Source organism: Capricornis sumatraensis, chromosome 8 (genome assembly GCF_032405125.1).
Source record: "Capricornis sumatraensis isolate serow.1 chromosome 8, serow.2, whole genome shotgun sequence".
NCBI classification, from domain to species: Eukaryota; Metazoa; Chordata; class Mammalia; order Artiodactyla; family Bovidae; genus Capricornis; species Capricornis sumatraensis.
This window is the reverse complement of record NC_091076.1, coordinates 86297382-86316205: the sequence shown is the minus strand read 5'-3', so window position 1 is coordinate 86316205 and position 18824 is coordinate 86297382. Positions and strand designations below refer to the sequence as shown.

At 57.0% G+C, this 18824-nt stretch overlaps 1 protein-coding gene across 28 annotated transcripts in view; it reads left to right on the top strand.

Moving 5' to 3' along the window:
• CACNA1G (calcium voltage-gated channel subunit alpha1 G) overlaps window positions 1-18824 on the top strand; it is a 60995-nt gene that overhangs the window by 20746 nt on the left and 21425 nt on the right. For 20 of the 28 annotated variants that reach the window (XM_068978055.1, XM_068978058.1, XM_068978057.1 and 17 more), the window contains exons 10-21: window positions 7903-8054; window positions 8860-9045; window positions 9142-9256; window positions 9337-9492; window positions 12278-12346; window positions 13790-13874; window positions 13957-14150; window positions 15016-15447; window positions 16172-16272; window positions 16473-16596; window positions 18340-18408; window positions 18569-18753. In XM_068978055.1, coding sequence (XP_068834156.1) covers window positions 7903-8054; window positions 8860-9045; window positions 9142-9256; window positions 9337-9492; window positions 12278-12346; window positions 13790-13874; window positions 13957-14150; window positions 15016-15447; window positions 16172-16272; window positions 16473-16596; window positions 18340-18408; window positions 18569-18753 — 1868 coding nt within the window. The remainder of the gene's footprint in view (window positions 1-7902; window positions 8055-8859; window positions 9046-9141; window positions 9257-9336; window positions 9493-12277; window positions 12347-13789; window positions 13875-13956; window positions 14151-15015; window positions 15448-16171; window positions 16273-16472; window positions 16597-18339; window positions 18409-18568; window positions 18754-18824) is intronic. The other 8 variants (XM_068978062.1, XM_068978056.1, XM_068978052.1 and 5 more) reach the window with 1 other exon arrangement.

Sequence of the window (18824 nt, the reverse complement as noted above, 5' to 3'; positions counted from 1 at the left end):
GTACCAGAAGCCCTGTGGGGAGCAGAAGGGAGTGAGAGACAGGAGGCAGGGAGGCCAGTGAGAGGGCTACTGCCATAACCCAGCCAGTTGGTATACCGTGTCCCTGGCGACAGAGAGAAGCATGCTGGGAAGAGCTGGCAGTGGCTGAATCTGCAGAACTCAACTCCAGTTGGATATTTGTGAGGTGGCAGCAAGGATGACACCCAGGTTTCTGCTTCTGGGAGGAGCACTGGGGCTTGTGCATATTGGGGCTGGAGGGCATTGCTTACAAACTGCCTGTGGGATGCCCAGGGTGTCTCTGGAGTGCAGAAGAGAGGTGTCCCCTGGAACCTGTCTGGCTGGGTATGCATGGGGGCAAGGCCTTCCAGGAAGATGAGGTCTTAAGGACACAGGAACTTCGTAATCACCTTCCTTCCTAGTTCTGGATTGCTGAGAGTTGGAGCCAACCTCATGCTCTAGAAGAGAGACAACAGCAGGTTTGGGGGCGGGGGGAGCACACAGCCCACTGGTATCCTGGGCTGCAGACAAGAGGGAGGGAGGGTCCAGAATAGACAGTCTTTCAGGCCCGAGAGGACAGGGCAGGTGATGCTTCTGCTCATTTCTCAGACTCTGGGCCCATCCTGTCACTCTAGATACATGTTCAGGGAGGGTTTCTATTTATAAATGAGTGAGGTCAGCTGTTCAAGGCAAGGGAAGCTGGGTGGGGTGGGGTGAGGAAGAGACCAGATGTGGTAGGTCTTAACTTTGAGGGCATTCACAAACTCCTTTTGGATTCTGTTAAAAGCTAGGGCCATCTCTCTAAAAGATAGACACATGCATGGATACCCCAGTGCAGACTTCGAGGACAGGAGTTTACAGACACCTGTCCTGTTCCTTGGGCCTCCCAGGAGCCCTTGGCCTGCAGAGGAGCTGGGACTACAGGCCAAATAAGACTTTGGAGGACAATCTCTTACAGTTGCCCTGGCCCCAGACTTTCAAAGGCTCTCCACACGTGGGAGGGAGAAGGGTGCTTTTCTGGAGGTGGCCTGCTGAAGGGGGCATCCTCTGGCTCTACGGCTCCCTCTATTCATCAAACAGGGGGAGTGCGTCCTGTGCACAGCACATTTGAAGAGAATAATAGACTGGGGGTATGGGAAGTGCCAGGAGCTCCAAAGAAACTTAGGTTCCAGCAGAAAAGGCATTCTGCTTGATTATGCCAAATGCCGTAAAGGAGATTTCTGGGGACAGAGGAGAGATGTTCACACCCAGGTCGGGGATTTTGGAGGGCTTTCTGAAGGAGGTGTCTTGTGAGAGTGGCCTTGAAAGAAAAGTGTCACTGGCAGCTGAGGCCAGGAGCAGAGGGGTCTGGTGGAGGGATTGGGGAGAGTTCTGGCAGCCTGGCCTGGGAATGCACAGGGAGGCATGGGATGCTCTGAAGGACCATCATATAGCCTCCCCCACTCCACCCCAAGTTATCTGAGCAGGGGCGAAAAGAATCCAGCAGTGCTCTTGAAGCTGGAGCTTCCAGGAGGTGTGGGCTGGTTTGGGGGTGGGACCCAGAGACTATTTCTATCATCCAGATCAGAGGCAAGGAGGGCCCCCAGGATGGTGGAGGGGAAACAGAGCTAGTGGGTGGGGCACAGCCATTCCATTGGCAAGGTCTGTGGGCCCAGGCACTTGCTGCTAGAGGGATGAAGAGCAGGCATAAGTCCGAGATAACTCAGAGGTTGCAAGATGGAATCCTGGAGAGGGAAGTCCATGGAGCCGGGAAGCTGGGGAAGGAACAGGTTTGGGAGAGGGGGTGAGAGGGCTTGTTTTGGCCGTGCTGCATCTGAGCTGGCTGGGGGCCATCCTGGGAAGGCTGTCGGGCGGGTTGGCTCTCTGGGTGAGGAGCCAAGGCTTGGAGGGAGATTGGTTTGTGTGGTCCATACCCTGGTGACAGCCGGAAAGGCGGGAATGCAGGAGATGGAGAAGCGGGAGAGCCCAGGGAAGGAAGTGGGCTCTGCTGACCCCTGAGGAATGTTGGCCTGAGGGCAAAATGGCAGGGGAGAGGGAGAAGAGGGCAGGAAATGGCCAGCAGAGAGTCAGGGAAGTAGAGGGAGGTGGCCACAGGCAGGGAGACGAGTGCAGGCCCAGGCATTGTTCAGGCATCCAGAAGTTGAAGACTGGGAAGAGGGTCCTTGGAGAGAGCTGGGGTGGTGGGGCCCGGGGTTCAAGGGTGAACAGGCCTGGATCCAGGTGAAGGTTTCAGCTTTTAGGCAGGGGAAGGGATACTGGAGACGTGAGGAAACAGGGGCAGCTGATGGAATGAGATGGAGCCAGGGGGTGGGTGAAGGTCCAGGTGGAGGAGGCCCTGGCTCCTTTCCGGGTGGGAAGAGAGACGAGTAGCTTGCGGGATGCAGAGCTGTCTGGGGGGGACGTGAAGCCCCAGGAGGCAGGAGGCCAGGTGGGAAGTGGGATGGAGGCCCAGGGGAGGAAGATCTGAAGCAGCTCCTGGGGTGAAAGATGGAGACCCAACGATGAGGACCACGCATACAGGCGCAGAGCAACCCGGGGGCCCCAGTAGGGTATTTCCCTGTCCAGTCGGCACGGGTTCATAAATAGCAAAGCTCAGCAATTTGACAGTTGCAGCAATGAGGCGGGCTTGGGGGAGGGGGGACTAACCTGGACTGGACAGGAACCCTCTGAGATCTGTGGCCTGAGGGCAGCCTTTAGATGGCCCACCACAACTGGATAGAGAGGTGGCACAGCCGAATGAGGGGCAGGGGCCATAGCTTCAAAAGTTTAAGTCACAGAAGCTTGGGCTGACTCTCTCAGGCCGAGTGAGCTCTGTGGGTGTCCTGTGCCTGCTTAGCTTGTGTGTCCCCCTGGGGTGGCTCTGGGGAGCTGACAGGAGACCATGGGGAGAGACTAAAGTCATCTCAAGTTGTGAGGTACTGAAGCACAATGCCACCTAACAAGGGGCCTAGAAGGGCTAGAAAACATGCTGGGAGGTCCCCCCAGGGGGACGATGAAGAGCAAGGCCGTGATCTGTGTGATGAGGCCTGTGAGGTCTCCTAGCAACCTCCTGCTGCCCAGGCGTCCCCTGACTTCCCACACCTCCTTGGAGGAGGAGAAGGGGTGAGGTCCCGCTGACCCAGTGGCCCTTGCCCCCATCGCTGTGGCCCACCTGCACCACCTCTTTTGACTATGAAAGTGGCACAGAACTGTCAAAAACAGAGGTGAGGTGAGCCGAGGAGCCAGAACTGGGGAGCAGAGACTCCAGGGTCCTGGGAACAGGTGGCCTCAGAAGAGGCAGGGGATGAGGATCTGGCAGGGCCAGAGTGACTCCCCTCAGTTCTGGTTGGGCTTGTCCCTGCCTGCACCCTCCCTGCGAAAGGCACATCCCTGTCTGTCAGAGCCGGCTTTCAGGCCTCCCGCCTGGACCGCTGCAGTATCCCCTAATCACTCGCAGCCTCTTCGTCACTCCAAGCCGTCCGCAGGCTGCCACCACTGCAGTGGCTTAATCTTCTTAATATACCATTTTGCACACCTCCTCCCTCCCCCCAGAAGATCATGGGCAGAGGCAAGTCCAGCCTGAGGCAAGTCATGGAGCAGAGTCAAGGCCATTCTGGCTGGCCCTGCCCACCTGGCAGCCTTGATGCCGAGAGGCCCCTCCCACCCTCTGGCCAGGGCAGACACTGGATCCTCTGTCCTGGAGGATGCCCTGCACATTCCTTCCTCTGCTCCTTTGCTCACGCCCCCTGGCAGCCGGGGATACCTTCCATGGGAGTTCTCCTCCCACTGCCTTCTCCCCACTGGCCCACTGACCTCAGCTGGCTTGAGTTCCTGGGGCCCTTCTGGTGTCTGCCTCCACATGGTGCTTAGCTTCAGACTGCAGGCACTCTGTTCTACCCCATGTGAGGACTGCTGTCAGTGCCCATGGGGCCAGTAGAGCAGGACTCTGGCCTGGGTGTTTCCACAGGGCGGAGCAGCCTTGCCACAAAGGGGTGTTACCCGGTTTAATAGAAGAGGCCACTGGGAACCAGCAAGGTTAAGGACTTGCCTGGGTCACCCAAGTGGAAAGTCTCCGAGTTGGCAGGCCTCCTGCATTCAGGTTTAGCCCCACCTCTTAGCAGGGTTGCACACACCATGGGGACTTTAAGGGTTAGTGGATAAAGGTGCTCTGGGTTTCAGGGGAGTCCTGGTGCTGGGAAGTATTGAGCAGCTTACCCGGGGCCCAGTTACTCCAGGCTGACAGGCTAAGGGGAGGGGAAGCACTGGGCGATGGGAGATATACAGTTAGCGTCACATAGAGAAGAGCCTGGGGCCTCTGGGTGAGAACCTCAAGCTGCCTGGCCTCCATGTGCAGAAACCCCCGCTGGGCCTTGACCTCCCTGAACAGGAGGGAGGATGCAGTCTAGAGCAGAAAAAGGACTTCCTGGCCGCCAGAGGGGCTTGTACGAGTTTGTGCCGGCGGTCTGCGGGTCTGCGTGTGTGCGGGGCGGCAGCCTGGAGAGATGTGGAGGCAAGCGCAGGTGGGCCTTTCTAAGCGCGCGATGTGACCTCCATCAAGGCACCACATCTCGGAACCTCAGCCTCCTTGCCGTCAAGGAAGCCTACATCCCTCCCTTTTCTGGTGTGAGCAGGGAGGAAACGGACCTCTGGGAGGAAGGGCTTAGCGGTGCAGGGCACTAGTCAGAGTTGGCTTCCTCTCTGTCCCTTTGCAGCTGCAGTGACTGTGATCACGGCTCTGGTCCCTGGGGCAACGGTGTTGCTAAGATTGTATCTCTGCGTCCTCGTCCTGCATTTGCAGAACATTCCCAGCTTCTGATTTAGTAACTTGGGCAGACCTGGCTGTCTGAGAAAAGAGCGCTTTTTTCCCATGGATCACGGGGAATTCGGTGCCCTGGAAGGGAATAGGCGTTGCCCATAAGTTTGTGCACGGAGGAGAACAAGTGAAGGCCGGGGGAGAGTGCCAGCCAGGCCCTCCTTCCTACCTGCTCCTTCAATCCTGGAGCCTCCTGGCTGGGCAGGCTGGAGCTCCGGCCTTTGCCGCCAACCCTCGAGGAGAGCGGTGACGCAGGCCTTCGGGGAGCCTGCACCACCCTTCTGATGAGGCTCTAGGTTGGGGTGCTGGCAGGAGCGTGTGTGTCTGTGCGTTATCTGTGAGCCCTCAGGTACAGACTGCCGCCAGCCCTGTAGACAACATCAAGAAACAGTGAGAACATCCCTCTCCCTACACACCTGGCTGTACTTCACAGATTCACCAATGAAGTAAATACATGATACCAAAAGCTATCATGTTGTCACCATTTTATTAAGTTTTGTCTTCGGTGGCTTTTTTTGTGGCTAATTCATATGCTCTAAACTATACCCATTATATGTGTGTGCCTCAGTTATACTTTCAGACTTGTTCTTTATTAATGCCTCTGCATTCATGTGGAATATAACTTATATACCAAAGAAGATACTTTACGTATTCAGTCCGTCCATGTGTCTGGATTCATGAGCCTCTCACTGTCACCTCTGGATCCTGTCTGTCTACTCTTCTTGGAGTCAGAGTAGGGTGGGAATGGATCCCACTCCCACTCTCCCCATCCTGTGACTTGCCACTGGCCGTGCATCATCTTTTGGCCTCTTGTGCTTATCTGCAAGATGTGGAAGGGAAGGTTGTTGTGTGCATGGTACGAGGTGAGACCCACAGAGCGTCGTACCCATGTGGCCTGCGCTTACCATCTTTATCAAATCCAAGAATGGACAACTGGGTAGGTGGCAGAGTGACAGAGAGGCAGGTTCACTGACCACAGCTTCCCGACAGACTGGACTTGGGAGCAGAAGGTGGGTGATCCACTTAGTCCCGGGGGGCCTAAGCCCTGGGCTTTAGCTGTCCTGACTGTGGCCCCTTCCCCTGTGCTGTGGTCCTCTGTGACCCCACTGGCTAAGTCAGGTGGCACTGCCCCCACCCACAGTCTGGGGGGCAAACTCTCACCTGAGATCTGCTGAGGCAACGTGACACTCCGTCTCTGGACAGCTGGCTCTCGGCCTTGCCAGCTGACCCTGGCTCAGCTCCCCAGACCTCTCTGGAGAGAATCCATGCGTGGGCTGAAAACTTCTCTCCTTCTGAGAAGCCACTGACCTCTCAAATGCCCCTCACCTACCAATCAGAAGGCCCAGCCTACCACCTCTCCCACTTCTCACCCAGGCTGGCTGTGTAGATTGGGATTATTAAGATATATTTGGTGGTACCCAGAGCCTGACTCCATGCTTGGGTGATCTACCTGGGCAGCTGGCCAGATGAGGCAGCTGGGTAAACAGGGGGAGGTATCTGATGGACTAAGGACTTCACTGGTTGTTTATTCAAACTTCTAGTGTAGCTAGTATGCACCTTGGGCTTTGGGGGTGATCAAAACACCTCATCAGGTGGGCAGTAGGCTCCATTGAGCCAATCATATTTCACCCTGCAGCTTCAGTCATCAACCAGATTGGGCCTCCCTTTCTCCCCTGACATGGCTCGTTCCCTGTCCTCAGCCCTGTGATGCCTTCCCCTCCTCTCTGCCTGGAGAGACCCCATTCACCCTCAGAGTTCATTTCAAGAGCTGTCTCCCAGCTAAGGCTTTCCCAGTGTGTTCCTCAGTCACCTTCTCTCCTCCAAACTCCTGGATTTACTATCTGGATAATTTATTTTGGCACCAAAGCATCTAAGGCCTCTCGTGGTTATTCAACTGTTTCGTGTATGTATGATTTGTTTCCAGCTAGACTCTGAACTCCCAGGAGGCAGGGAGCATTGCTGGCATGTTTTTGCCTGCCTGGTGGATTATATGGTAGGGACTTAATATTAAGAGGGATGCTCAGTCACTCAGTCATGTCCGATTCTTTGTGACCCCATGGACTATAGTCTGCCAGGCTCCTCTGTCCATGGGATCATCTCAGCAGCAGTACTGGAGTGGGTTGCCATTTCCTCCTCCAGGGGATCTTCCCAACCCAGGGACTGACCCTGCATCTCCTGGGGCACCTACATTGGCAGGCAGAGTCTTTGCCGCTGAGCCACCATATTAACAGGGAGGAGGCACTTAATATTCTGTGCTAGAAGAGCAAATGAAGTAGAGTTTGTCATTAAGTCTGATGACCTCTCTAGTACGTGTTCGCTGTCCTAATCCCAGACCCTGGGTAGTAGTATTACTTCCAGTGTTTTACATTTGACCAGAGAGATTAAGGATCTTGCTAAAGGTCACACAGTGATTTGACAGGATAGGCTGAGAATTAACCCAGGTGTCCCAGTCTCGGGGAGCAGCTCCAGGTACCACATCATATGTGACATCTTTCTTGGGGATCTCCCATCTGCTCATTGGTGTGTTTGTATGTACATGCTTGTTTGTGTGCACGTGTGTGTGTGCGCATGTATACATTTGTGTGTCTTTGTGTGTACGTGTATGCAGTGTGTGTGTGCCTGGAAGGAAATAATGTTGCCAACAGTTGTCCAAGAAAATGCTGCCAAGTCCACAGAGTAATTGGGGAGAACATGTGACTTCGCGTATGGCTGTGTGACTGGATATGTGTATGAGGCCTTGGCAATCACCTTCTGGTGTCCACCAGCATCAGTGCACAGCTGGCCTGGGCCTGCTGAGCTGACGTGACAGCACAGGACAGGCTGGGTCTCGGAGCACCCAGTAGGAAGTGGGTGGAACCCACAGCGAGCCTGTGGCCCCAGGATCAGAGACTCAGCTGAAAATAACTAGGGGCTGGGGGCTTTGTGCCCTGGCCACCCCGAGTGCATTTTCTTATGGATGCTTTTGGGGGGCGTCCTCCCATTAGCCCTAGCATTCAGCCCCTAGCTTGCTGTCCCTGCTCCCGGATGTGTAGGAAGGCCAGATGTTTTTGAGGACGGGGACAAGGGGCTCAGGGACAAGCCTCTGCTCCTTCACGGTCCACCCTGTCTTCTAGCCTGAGGAGCTCACCAATGCCCTGGAAATCAGCAACATCGTCTTCACCAGCCTTTTTGCCCTGGAGATGCTGCTGAAGCTGCTAGTATATGGCCCCTTTGGCTACATTAAGAACCCCTACAACATCTTTGACGGAGTCATTGTTGTCATCAGGTATGACTGCCCCTCTGCTCCCTCTTGCCTGAGGAATGCCCTTAGGGTAGCTTGGGGTGAGGAGCCACACACCCTGTTCCTCTGGGCCTGGAATCAGGCCCCACTGACCCAGAGGCCCCCTGCTCCCCTAGCTGGGGATGCTCTGTGCCCCTCGCAGCGCATACCACACTCTCTCTCAGCCCTCCCTTGCTCCGCACAGAATGTGGTCTTCCATCTGCTTTGGCCAGGCTCCTCTGAAATCTCTGCTCTCATTTCCACTCCTTGTCCTTGACCCCATGCAGGTCTGGGGTGGGCAAAGATTGGGGAGTTGGCTTTGGAGCAGAGTTGGAGGAGGTGTAAGGCCCAGCCAGCTGTCCCTGCTTACAAAGTGCTTGGAGACTGTCGCACACGCTGGCAACTTGCTTTAGGGTTTCCAAGACCTTGGGAAAGTGTTCCACTGTTCCCCCCTGCCTCAGGCCCTGGGCCAGAAGAACTGCTTTATTGCTTTTTGGAATTGGCTTTAGATTTCATTAGAAGAGAACAAAGCAAACACTCCATAACCTGAGGCTGTTGCTTTGGCTGAAGGAGGGAGAGGACTGGCCCGGAGGGGAGAGCAGGAGGGAGGGAGCTGTCACCCTGACGCTTGCCTCTTGGAGCTCCCGCCTAGAGACCCAAGTTTCCCTCAGAGCCCACTTTCTCAGTGCTGGCCAGGCCAGGCCCTCAGGTGCTTCTGCGCCCTCCCAGTAGGTGGGGTGGGGGGGAAGGTGAGCATGCAGAGGCCTCAGGCTCAGGCTCTGGCTCCTGCCCCACCCCCCGCCCCTTGCAGCGTGTGGGAGATCGTGGGCCAGCAGGGGGGCGGCCTGTCGGTGCTGCGGACCTTCCGCCTGATGCGGGTGCTGAAGCTGGTGCGCTTCTTGCCGGCGCTGCAGCGGCAGCTCGTGGTGCTCATGAAGACCATGGACAACGTGGCCACCTTCTGCATGCTGCTTATGCTCTTCATCTTCATCTTCAGGTGAGGGCAGGTGCGGCATCCGTGCCAGCGGGGTGAGGGCCTGAGGGGCAGGGGTTTCTGGGGCCCTGACCCCCATCCCGCGGCTCCTGTCTTCAGCATCCTGGGTATGCATCTCTTCGGCTGCAAATTTGCATCTGAGCGGGATGGGGACACGCTGCCGGACCGGAAGAATTTCGACTCCCTGCTCTGGGCCATCGTCACTGTCTTTCAGGTGCAAGGGCAACAGGAGAGGGTGGGCAGGGCGGTGGGGGTGCCCCGGTAAAGGCCCTGACTCCCTTCCTCGGCCCACAGATCCTGACTCAGGAGGACTGGAACAAGGTGCTCTACAATGGAATGGCCTCCACGTCATCCTGGGCTGCCCTTTACTTCATCGCCCTCATGACCTTTGGCAACTATGTGCTCTTCAACCTGCTCGTTGCCATTCTAGTGGAGGGCTTCCAAACGGAGGTAACCCCCTGCCTGCAGCAGTCCACTTCCAGGAGGAACTGGCTGCACTGCTGGAGTGGCGGTGTCCTGGGAGGTTCTGCAGGAAGTGCCCTTCAGACAGGCTGGGGGACTAGGACTGGGGGGTTCTGAGTTTCAGGCAGCCCCTTGGCACTTGAGAGACAGGGTGGTTGTTGGCGGGAGTATCCCTGGATCCAAGGTGAGCTACTGAGTGGGCTTCCCCGACAAAGTCAGCTACACTCTACCCCAGGGAGCTGGACAAGATGAGTGTTGGCACACGGACAGCTGGATCCCTGAGCACAGGTGTGCTTGGGGACATCTGGAAGGAACCCATCTGAGTTGAAGGGTGGGGGAAGTTTGCATGCAAATCATCTGCGCTTTGGCTGAGCTGGTGAAGATGGCACCAGCGCCCGGGCAGAACTGAGCTGCCCTGGTTGAGAAATGAGCCCAATTAGCTGCGGGCATGGCAGAGATGAGCGTCCTATTTCCAGCCCAGGCGCCATCACTTTCGTCATAGGCAGCATCATCAATTAATATTGATTTACATTGATCCCACCCTCGCCCTGCCAGGATGCAGTCTCCGCCTGAAGGGCTGCATACCATTCTGCTCCCTCAGCTCAGCCGCTCTTCCTACCCGAGTCCCAGGCCCAGCCCAGCTTCCCAGCACCTTGCACAGGGCAGGTCGACTCAACCTAGAAATGCTCCAGGTTGGGTGTGGAGAAGCTCTTGGTCCATTTCTCTCCGGGTGACCCGGATGGAAGCTCCCGCTGCGGCCTGGTCTATAAATATCCAGCACACGGTGGAAAAACAAAAGTCTATTTTCTGACTCCTTCCCAGCCTTGCGAGGGAGGGCTGTTCCCTGTGGGCTGGGCTGGATGCAGGTGTGGGTATGCCTCTCCCATGCCGGCGTCCTCGCGTTGGAGTTCCATAGTTAACCGTTGTTGCATTTCCTCCCCACCCTTGGTGATGCCTGGGCCTCTTGATGGGAAGGAGGGACATTGGTACTCTCCCTTGGATGGGACCTTTATTAACCCTCTGTGGCCTAAAGGGTTAAGGATGTCAGTGTGTTCCATATGAGTCAAGGTCTACATGGAGACCCACCGCTTGGCCACTGCTTTTGGCCTGTGGGTGGAGGAGCTGAGTGGGGACAGTGGTCCTTCAGTGTCTTCCAAACCACAGCTCCTGACAGCTAAGATTCCCTCAGAAAAATTCCTGTGGAACTCTATGGAAATAGAAAACATCCCAAGCCTATTTCCCTCCTTCAAGTTGCCATTCAGCCGTCTTGGCAGTCCTGGAGATGCCTGGTACAGGCACCCCTCCCCATCCCTAGTCCTTCCAGCAGACACCTTGTTAAACTGAGAGCTGTGGAACTGGCCTGGTTGCTAGGCAGCAACAAAGTCTGCGTGTGGGAATGGAGAGCAGTCTGGCCTTTGGGCCTGGCCTAGTCACTCTGGCCCTCCTGGGGGCTTGTGGCTGTCCCAGCATGAGAGTTTCCCCAGGGTCTGGGGCCATACCCTCCTCAACAAGTGCCTAGGAGAGGGTCTCACTCAGGGTGTGATGCTTTGGGTCTGGGGTGGGATGGAGAAAGGATTTCAAGATCAACCTCTTCGTGGGGGTGGGCAGCAGCATGGCCCTGAAATGCCCATGTGAGGAGCTAAGTCAGCTACTCACTATCTATCCTATAAACCCCTGGGTCGGTGCGGAGGTTGGTCACTCAATGCCAGTGACCTGGACACCTGCAGAGACACCTGCCCTCAACTGCATGGAATTTTCAGAGGCACACTTGTGGCTCTGAGGGCGCCCCAAAATCTGGCAGAAGAGGTTGGCTTTTGCTATTGCAATGACCGGCTTTTTTACCAAGGAGGCAACCTACCTCAGTGGAGGCAGTGGCCACCCCCATTTTGTTGGCCGTCATCAGCAAGAGGCCTCAAGGGTCACCCCTTGCTGGGCTTGCCACCCTGCCAAGATGTAGGAGAAAGTAGCCTAGGAGTCTGAGCCAGCTGGGTTGTTGACTTTCCAACTTGCAGGGGGCAGCGCCCTGAATCCCTGAGTATTTATCATCTGCACACTTAATTGAATGAACAGACAGCAGGCCCTGTGTGAGGCCATTAATTGATATCAAACAACCTCGTAGCCATCATCCTAGTGTTGTCTGCCACGTGCCCTCTCAGCAGGAGCATGCTGATGTGGAGGGCAGAGTTACAGTTAGGAGGCCTGTCCTTGCGCCTGGTCTTTGGGCTCCTCCCTCACCTCTGCATTCCATCCACTCCTCCTTCCCACCCTCCATGCCTGCTGCTTCAGAGCCAGTGAGAGGTGAGCTGGAGACTCAGGTACAAGGCCCAGATGCATCTCTTATTCTCTGTATCACATGGGGCAGATTTTTTTGACTTCTCCAAACCTCAGATGCTTCCTGTGAGATGGTGCTAGCTGTACCTCCTCACCTGGGTAAGCTAGTGTTAATGGAGCAGTTTCGTGATGCCTGGCACACCCCCAGTGAATGGTAGCTGTTATCATTAGGGTTACTGGGGGCTCAGTCTCTTTCCCTTTCCTTGTTCCCATCTCTGTGGCCTCTGCCCTCACCCTTCAGATTCATTCTGGCTCCAGGGCCTGTGGTTGAATCCTGGAAGACCCTTCTGTCCCCTTTCTTCTCCTCTCTTGCCCCATGTCTCATTTCCCCCACTGCTGGGTTTGCACCCATCCGTTTCCTCCTCCTCTTTCAACATTGCTGCTGTTTGAAAGCCGGGCGCCTGTGACCAGTGCCCGTCCCCTGCCTCCCCTCTCCCTGTAGGAAATCAGCAAACGGGAAGATGCGAGTGGACAGTTAAGCTGTATTCAGCTGCCTGTCGACTCCCAGGGGGTAGGTATGCGATCATGAGTCGGCATGCCCCCGGTGCCCTGTGCCCCCCACTCTGCCTCCGTGTCTGTGCTTGTGTTCACGCTCAGCTGCTGTGCAACCTGTGGTGGCTGTGGTGGTCCTTGGTGTCGTGAGGTTTGCTTTGATTTTAAGTCCCTTCCCCCTTGAGGACACTGAGGGGAGGGCCTCCTTGCCTCTGCCCTGTTCACCAGCAAAGGGCACAATCCATCCCGTCAGACCAGTGGAGAAGGAAGGGACTTAGAATCCTCTGTGTGCACGTGCGTGGTGCACCGCGTGTGCGTGCCTCTGCCATGGTCCCCGAAGAGTCTGAGTCGTCGGGCCTCGGTGGAGTCAGGATCTCTGCCGTAGACCGAGCGCCCCCATCTCTCTCCTCCTCCTTGCCTTAAGCTCCTGTTGGAGACCCCACAAGTTGCCGCATCTTAGGAGAAGTCTTTGGAGGATGGGGGGGGGGGGGCGGTGAATGTGCCTCTTGCCAGAATGTACCAGGATTTTCAATCGACTTCTGTGTCTCTGGCCCCGTGGCCGCCCGGGAGGGCCGGCAGGTGCTCAGGGGCACCTCCTCCTCTGGCCACACTGAGCCTGTGCTCTGCTGTCTCCTGCGCTGGCACCAGAATTCGGGGCAAAGCCAGGGTTCCCATGGGACTCCACGGTACTGTGCATGCTGAGCAGCCCCCTGGAGATCCCACTTGATAATTAAAGGCCTCGTTAGGGATGTAAACTGAGTTAATGAAAATGATCCCCTGAGATGCCAATTACGCAATATTTATGTCCTTATCAAAAGTAGCAATCAAGTATTTCTTAATAACTTCTTAAGGAGAAGTGTGTAATTACTGGGGAACCTACTGACCTGCTAAGGAGGAAGAAAAAAACTGTCCCAGAGACAGGAAGAGAGGTAAAAATGGGGCCAGGGTAAGAGGTGGGTCTTTGGGAAGAAGGAGGAAAGAAGTAGAGAACATCCCTTGGGCTGAACGGCTCTGTCTGGGGTCCTTCGATTTCTCTCTGGGGTCCTCGGGTCTGAGGCTCAGGGGAGGGCAGTCATGGAGGGAAAGCAGAGGGCGCAGTGGCCTTTGGAATTGAGGCTCTTGTGACCACTTCACTCAGGCCCCCAGCTCCCTCTGACCTGTGCCACCCACCCGCTGGACTATCCCCTGTCCCCTCGGCCCTTCTTGAGCCAGTCCGAGCCAGGAGAGCTGTGCTGTGAGTTCTGGAGACAGCCCAGCCTTCTCTGGGGTGACAGGGGCCCTTGGGAGGCCTAGGCCCCGTGCCTGGGGGGTCTGGTCTGAGCCAGTGCATGCCTCGTGCCGTGGTGGCTGGTTCCTTGTGGCCTCTCTGTGGTGTGTGTGTGTGAAGACAGGGAGACCTTGGTCCATCCCACTAACCGCTTCCGGGCCAGGTTCCTAATAGCCCGCTGCTCTCCCACCCTAGGGAGATACCACCAAGTCGGAGTCGGAGCCTGATTTCTTCTCGCCCAGCCTGGATGGTGATGGGGACAGGAAGAAGCGCTTGGCCTGTGAGTATCTCTCTGCAGGTACAGGCCCTGGTTCTTGGCCAGCCTTGAGTGGACTCAGGGTCTCACCCTCTCTCCCCTGCAGTGGTGTCTCTGGGAGAGCACCCGGAGCTGCGGAGGAGCTTGTTACCACCGCTCATCATCCACACGGCTGCCACGCCCATGTCATTGCCCAAAAGCTCCAGCAGCGGCCTGGCCGAGGTTCTGGGCCCTCCCTCCCGCCGCACCAGCAGCAGTGGGTCGGCTGAGCCAGGAGCACCCCACGAGATGAAGTCACCGGTAGGGGGTGCAGTGGGAGTTGTACAGGGGTCAGGAGGGAAAAGAGGTGGAGCTGGCGGGCCCAGGGGGACAGCCTCTGAACCACGGGCTAGACGAGGCCCGGGGTGTTAGTAGGGCTGGACATCTAGGCGGACGCCAGAGCCCTGACCTTGAGGACCAAGGAGCGGTGTTCTAGTTCTACTTCTGTTCCCCAAGTGTCCTTGGGGATAAGACTCAGCCTCTGAGACTCCTCTGTAAAATGGGACGTCCTTACCTCTCTAAGTCCCTAGGGTCACAAAGAGTCGGACATGACTGCAGCCACTTAGCATAGCAGAGGATAGCATACCTCCTTAAGACCTCATCTTAATAACCGCAAAGCCCATCCAGATACTGATTCTGTGCCAGACACTGTTCTAGACATTGCTTATAAGTGTTCTATTAATAAAAGCATGTAATCCTCACAGCAACCCTCTGCTAGGTACCAATATTAGCCCCATTTTACAGATGGGGACCTGAGTCTCAGATTACCAGGGTGAACTGTGGGGAGAGCCACACTGAGCAGAGGACAGAGCCACCATTTCAGTCCGGGTGGTCGGTGTCAGGGCCCAAGCTGTTACTGTGATTTTATCCTGCCATGCGACTAAACGAGGGATAGGTGCTAAGGTCATGTCTCTTTCACAGATGAGCAACTGAGGCACAGAAAGGTTTAGTGACTTGCCTAAGGTCACACAGCTGGTGTGAATCCCGGCATCCAGGTCTGGGGCCCCTGCTCACACTTCTATAGCGATGTGATGCCAAGAGGCTCACAGGAGCCAGGATGAATGTGAGGGGGTGTGGGGCCATGAAGCTGTGGCTCAGACCAATCTCTCGTCTGTTCACTCCTCAGCCAAGTGTCCGCAGTTCCCCACACAGTCCCTGGAGTGCAGCAAGCAGCTGGACGAGCAGGCGCTCCAGCAGGAACAGCCTGGGCCGTGCCCCCAGCCTGAAGCGAAGGAGCCCAAGTGGGGAGCGGAGGTCCTTGTTGTCGGGTGAGGGCCGGGAGAGCCAGGATGAGGAGGAGAGCTCGGAAGAGGAGCGCACTAGCCCAGTGGGCAGTGACCGCCGCCACAGGGGCTCCCTGGAGAGGGAAGCTAAGAGCTCCTTTGACCTACCGGACACACTGCAGGTTCCCGGGCTGTACCGCACAGCCAGCGGCCGCAGCTCAGCCTCTGAGCACCAGGACTGCAACGGCAATTCGGCCCTGGGACGCCTGAGTCAGGCTGTGCGGCCCGATGACCCCCCACTGGATGGAGACGATGGTGATGACGAGGGCAACTTGGTGAGGCCCCTGTGGGCACAGTGACCTCTCACCCCTGACTTTGAGTGAGGGGAGCTGTGCCTGACCTGGTGCAGGACTGGACAGCTCCCTCCCAGTTGTTTGGCATTCAGGCAGTTACCATCACGCTCAAGGGATCTCAAGGGGTATCCGCTCTGAAGCCAAGCTCCAAACAGCCCCTTTGTCCCTCCGCCCACCCCACCAAGCCCCAGATCCTCATCATGCCTGGGGCTGCAGCTCTGCGTCCTTGTTGGATAAGAATGACTTCAGGCAGATGTGTATGAATCTTTCATGGCCCTCCCCCGTGACTCAGAAAGACCCATCACTCATCTCTCCAAACTGATGCCCTCCTCTGTCCCCTCTCTTATATCGACCTCATCACAAGCCTTGATTTCACACCACTTTTATCCATTCACCTTTTCCCCAGCCCTCTCACCACCACCTTTAACCCTGGGGATGGGGCTCAGGGACCTGGGACCTCAGGGTTAGCACATGAGAAGGGGCGAGCGTCTCCTCATCCCAGGTGTGTCTTTGAACAGACAGCTGTGATGGGGACAATGTTTGATAATTCCAAGCCCAGTGGGGAGGGAAGGAGGGAAGGCAGGAAGGGGGCTGGGCCGGAGTGGAGAGAGCAGACTAGGAGTGAGGGCCACGGAGCTACTGAGGAGTGAGGGATCAGGACCTTGGAGACCTGGCTCTGCTCACTCCCCGGGCCATCCTTCTACAGAGCAAAGCAGAACGGATAAGGGCGTGGGTCCGCACCCGGCTCCCTGCCTGCTGCCTGGAGCGAGACTCTTGGTCTGCCTACATCTTCCCTCCTCAGTCAAGGTCAGCACCCCGATCTCTCCTTCTCATGGGTAATTCTCCTGTGACTCTGTCCCAGGGATGCTAGAAGTGTCCCTTGACATGGGGGTGGGTGAGAGCAGGGCCTCGGGCCGGGAGGGCCCAGGATGGGTAGGGGCTGGGCAGTGCCCCTCACTGCCATCCCGCTTTACCCCCACTCAGCCTTTGCCTCTGTCTTGGAGCAGGTTCCGCCTCCTGTGTCACCGAATCATCACCCACAAGATGTTCGACCACGTGGTCCTCGTCATCATCTTCCTGAACTGTATCACCATCGCCATGGAGCGCCCCAAGATCGACCCCCACAGTGCTGTGAGTCACTGGGGCTGGCGGCAGTTGCTGAGTGCCTGCTTGGTGCCCTGTCCTCCCGGGTTAGAGGATTCGTACCCATGCAGCGAGCCAGGCAGGCAGGGAGGCCCAGAGAGACGCGGAAGCAAGGAGCCAGGAATCTCCCTGATTCTGACCCTTGCAACTGGTACCCCAGGATGCCTCCTGTAGCCTCACCTGTTTCCCTGCTGTGAAAAAGCAGCCAGCTGGGGGGCTTGCTCCTAGCCTGGGCAAAAGTAAGCTTTGTTGCCGCTGCTGTTTGCCTTCTTGTGCGCCAGGGCTCGTGAGGCCTGTATGTGAGTCAGTGAGTACTGCAGTGATGCCAACAGTGAGCCTGGCCCTAGCTGGTCTGAGTGGTCAAGGGTCTCCTTCTCACCAGGACCTGTGCACTGACGGGGAGGCACCCTGCCCAGCCCGCCCCGTGGGTGGTGCCCCAGAGGGGAGGGAAGCTGTCCGTTGCTCCTCTGGGTCTTGCCAGGTTACAAACAAGTAGCATTTTAGGGGCCTTCTGGGGAGCATTGGTCACTTATGCTTGGCTTTGCACCTGCCAGGCCTCCTCAGGAGAGGAGAGGCCATGGGTCAGAGTGTGTGGACACACTCCTTCAGGCCTGGCTTCTTTAGGATGGGCCTGGCTAGTCCTGGGAGCTCTCTCCCCCGGCTGGCATCACAGCCTGTCCCCCTCAGCAATGACATGAGGCCTAGAAAGGTGGGGGGCTCTGTTTCCCCCTCATGACATCTTGGACCACCAACTTGGAGGTAGACCCTGTCCTCCTTGTGGCCTCCCACACCATTGCTCGGATTTCAACGTTATAGAGCTTCTGTTTTCCATTAGGGTGGGCTCCAGCCAGGTCGGTGGGAAGGGGTGATGGTGGCAGAGGGAAATGGGCAATGGAGGGGCCAGCCTGGGAATAGGTGAGAGCCTGTATGCATGCAGTAAGGGTGGCCAGCCACATAGACCCCCTCGTCTGCCTCCTGCCTCAGAGCTCGCCGTGGCGGGTCTCTCCCCCACCCTCCCACTCAGCCCCTGCATCTCCAGCTCCATCACATGCTTCTCCCTCTCCCCCTTTCCCTGTTTCTCACTCCCTCTGACACACTTTACCCGCTGCCTCTCCAGCTCTCTACACCCCTCTCTTGGCCACACAACGATGGAATCAGCTCACAGATATCAGGGGATTGGGCCGCCTTCTTTCCTGCCCAGCCTCCTGCTATGCTTGGCATAAATGTGGTGCCTGGGGATGCACAGCCTGTACTCAGGCCCCCATCTTGCCCTGCGGCTCCATTTCTGGGGCACACAGCAGGAGAGCAAGTACGTGGAGCAGGGACGAGTAGGATGGAGCATCGAGAGATCAAGCTAAACGCTGCTCCAGTTTTAAGAAAGGAACCAGTGAATAGGGCCTGAGCGCTGGGGCTCAGATGACAGCACTGTGGTGGGAATCACTTTCCCTCAAGGCAGCTCCAGGAGGCAGGGGGCAGGAGTGGGACTGTGCTCAGAGCTCTGAGCGAGTCAAGGGGCTTGACGCTGGCTCCGTGTGTGTGTGTGTGTGTGTGTGTGTGTGTGTGTGTGTTTGAGGGACAATAGGAGAGGAGGGAGGAGACTGCATGTTGAGGAGAGTGTGGGGTGGTTGTTCCGAGTTAAACACTGAAGGCAGCTCCTGGCTTCTGCGCGCAGAGCAGACCTGGCCCACAGAGGGGGTCCCGCTGGCAATACCTGCCTGCTCTCTTTTACAGGAACGAATTTTCCTGACCCTCTCCAATTACATCTTCACCGCAGTCTTTCTGGCTGAGATGACAGTGAAGGTGATGTTGGGGGGGGCGGGGGGCGGTCAGCATTGGATGGAAGCCATCTGGTTTCCGGCTGTTGGGGGGAGGGCAGGGGAGAGGCTGGGCCACCGAGGGGGCAAGGCTGGGGACTGACTGCAGGGAGGAGGCAGTGTTGGTGACGCAGGGGCATCCCCAGGTGGTGGCACTGGGCTGGTGCTTTGGGGAGCAGGCCTACCTGCGTAGCAGCTGGAATGTGCTGGACGGGCTGCTGGTGCTCATCTCCATCATCGACATCCTGGTGTCCATGGTCTCCGACAGCGGCACCAAGATCCTGGGCATGCTGAGGGTGCTGCGGCTGCTGCGGACCCTGCGCCCCCTCAGGTGCAGGCACACCCTCATGGCCAGCACCCCATCTGCCCCTGCTTCCGGCCTGTGACTCCACCGGGAACCCT